The sequence below is a fragment of the Papaver somniferum genome, chromosome 3, assembly GCF_003573695.1.
Source record: "Papaver somniferum cultivar HN1 chromosome 3, ASM357369v1, whole genome shotgun sequence".
In the NCBI taxonomy this organism is placed as follows: domain Eukaryota; kingdom Viridiplantae; phylum Streptophyta; class Magnoliopsida; order Ranunculales; family Papaveraceae; genus Papaver; species Papaver somniferum.
Genome location: NC_039360.1, coordinates 140421936 through 140424917, shown reverse-complemented (window position 1 = coordinate 140424917; position 2982 = coordinate 140421936). Strand labels below are relative to the sequence as shown.

Here is a 2982-nt window from a genome sequence, read left to right as displayed (position 1 = left end):
TTAGCTCACAATGTCGAACACTCACTCAAAATAGTAATCCATACCTCAAAAAGGTGTTTTATTGAAGAAGAATATTATGCAGCGAATTTGTAACAAATATAATTGTTATAAAACTCAGAGACCTTAACAGAACTGTTGCAAACTCAATATAATTGTTGGGAAAAATTGTTACAAAGGGATTGAATTTGAATGAACATGTGACGGTTTCTGCGACTTTCCTTAAGTGATGTTCTCTGTTCTTCTTCTTCCTTTCTTCCCTGAAAGTGCAGAATACGACTCTGCACTTTTTCTTCACCTCTGCAACTCCACCTGCGGAACTCTATGGCCTCCCAATCGACCCCCCAACTCTCGATTCTTCTTCTCTGAGTCCCGTAGCTTCTTTTTATATACCACAGAGTCCTAAAATCCGAGAATAACTCTCTTTTTCCTACTCAGCAAGTCACGGGATTTCTTCCCTTTTTTATAAAATAATTACTGAAATTGCTCAGTATTTATGAAATGTGTCGTGGTCTCAGCTGAGAGACTTCACATCTACATATACTCTGAGAGACAGCCTTCTCAGTCAGAAATTTATGGCATGAGCTTTCATGCTTTGAGGAGAGAGATGAGTCTCAATACTCATCCGATTGACGGATCCGTAGTATGTATAATTATGGTTTTACGATTTTTCCCTTGTCGAAAATCCACCATCTACATTAAGTCCCCTGCTTAGTGAGGGACAGTCATGTTCCTCAGTCAGCATTGAATGGTGATTTTCCGGGTACAGACAAAAATAAATAATTGAACTTATAAGATAAAATGTTACTGGATTTAGACTGAATGAGCAAACCATGGTTTGAGCGCAAATCCCAGTGGCACAATAGAGCGTCATCCAGCGAGCATAAATTGGTGTAGAACCGCTGATTTGATGGTGGAACCTTGGTCGGTTTAGGATTCACGGGCCGGGCCCGAAAGGGAAATCCTTATGGAATTAGGTTTTGGAAATAAAATTTGGTATAAAAGAAATTAATACTCTCTTACTCTTTTTATTTTTATTTCTCCCACGACCGACCACCATCATCATCTACTCTTCACCTTCACGTCCGAGCATCAAGAGGAGCGGAAGAAAATCGTCGGAGCTCCCAACCGCCGGCGCCGTCGGCCAATTTCCGGCCAACACCGACCAGGTACGCGACCAATTTTTTTTTTTTTTGCTTGCTTGCTGATTTCATGAGTTGCTCATGCCTTGATCATGTTAAAATTTAACATATATGCATATAGGAGCGTGAGTTTTATAGAAAAACCCTTATTTTGTTAAATGTATGTTCGTTCGATCATTAGTTCAAAAGACTAGCAATAATCCCTAATGTGAGAGAGATTTTTCTTTGGAAATAGACCTGTATCCAGTGATAAAATTTTGTTTATGAGCTTTCATGGAAACCAAAACTTTATCTTAAAAGATGTGAGCTTTCACAAAACCGAAATAAACCTTCGTTTCAAAGAATAACGCTCATACGAAGGAAAATAGATTTTTTTTATGTGAAACCGACATATTATGCAAAATATGATGCCATATTTTATTCACGTGAATTTTTTCACATTAGATAAAATTTGAGAATTTTCGTGAGTAATTCACGTTAATTATTGTTTTGTAAAATCAAAACCCAGATTTTGAACAACCGTCAAAATTAGACAATTTATTTATGCTATCAAAATTATGTCCATGATTTTATGAAAATCAGTTTCGAAAATTAATGAAGCTTCGTTCGTTATTGCAGGTTTCAAGGAACTAACTAATTTCGGAGTGCTAACTCTTGCAACACAATCACTACTGTTAGTGGAATTGTAAAGAGGTAAGAGTTAAGAATCACCATTTTTATAGTGGATTTATTATTAGCATGTCTATAATTTTACGCTCATGGTCCCAAAAAATGGTGACTTCCAGCAACAACAATTATGATTATAGATATTCCTCCAGCTTTTCTGACGAGGATTCCAAAGCTTCTGCAGCCAAATCGAAAGCTAATACAAATCATGATGAGGGGAAAAATCCTAGCAAACCGCTGAATGACCGGAGAGGCATTTATACTCAGCTTATGAAGCGAAAATTCGAGACTGATGAAGCAGAGGATCGTAAGCGTAGAAAGGATCGAATCCGGCACAGAATACTAGCGGCTGAGGAGAGACGCCGATTCGTCGATGGTGTACCCTCTGACTCTGATGTTGATGTTTCTGAAGAGGAATCCGTGCGGTCATTACCGGAGCGCAAGATCAAGCCAGACCGGCGTACCAGGGAGCTCCAAAAGATTGCGAAACAAGTTGAATCTGAACTTGAAGCAGAAGAAGACTCGGACTCGGACGATCCTTATACCCATCCAGACTTCATTAATAGCCTTGATAGTGATTCCGACGAAGAGGAGGATTCCGAGAAGGACGATGAAGATGAATCTGACAACTCGGATGAATCTGACGAGTAGCTTTACTCCTGATCCTTTTTAAACATTTGAATGTTTTCTTAGCCTTCGTAGTAGATATCTTATTTGATTATGTGAACAACTTGTATTAAGATTTTCCTTTTGAATGACACATACTTTTATTAATGTTGGTTCTTCTTGATTGAATCAAATAAAATGAGCCAATCCTCATACGCCGAACCCATTGTGATATTCTTTTACTTGCTTTACGGTTTCCATATGTGAAAACATCTAGACACGTCGCAAAAGACATGTAACACACAGAGCCGTGTGGCTTTCTGACCATGTCCAGCTTTGGTCAGTCCCCGGTGCATTATTTTCCTCCGCATCTCCAGTACTGATCCTGTTTGGAACTTAGGGTTTCAGTAAAACTCGCAATTGAATTGACTATCTACAGAAGATAAGTACCCGCCGTGTCTAGTATATCTCTCCAAGATTTAGGATTTAACACTTACGCAAATATTTCTTTCATTCCTGAGTTAGTTTCATCGCAGAAGAAATTTCGATTTCCATACCTTTCATCATTATG

The 2982-nt window shown here is 38.5% G+C and overlaps 1 protein-coding gene across 1 annotated transcript; it reads left to right on the top strand.

Annotated features, from left to right (window-relative positions):
• The first annotated feature begins 1910 nt into the window (after positions 1-1910).
• On the top strand, positions 1911-2456 carry LOC113360041 (glutamic acid-rich protein-like). The gene has a single exon (XM_026603593.1). The coding sequence runs from the start codon at positions 1911-1913 to the stop codon at positions 2454-2456; it is 546 nt and encodes a 181-aa protein (XP_026459378.1).
• Positions 2457-2982: the final 526 nt, after the last annotated feature.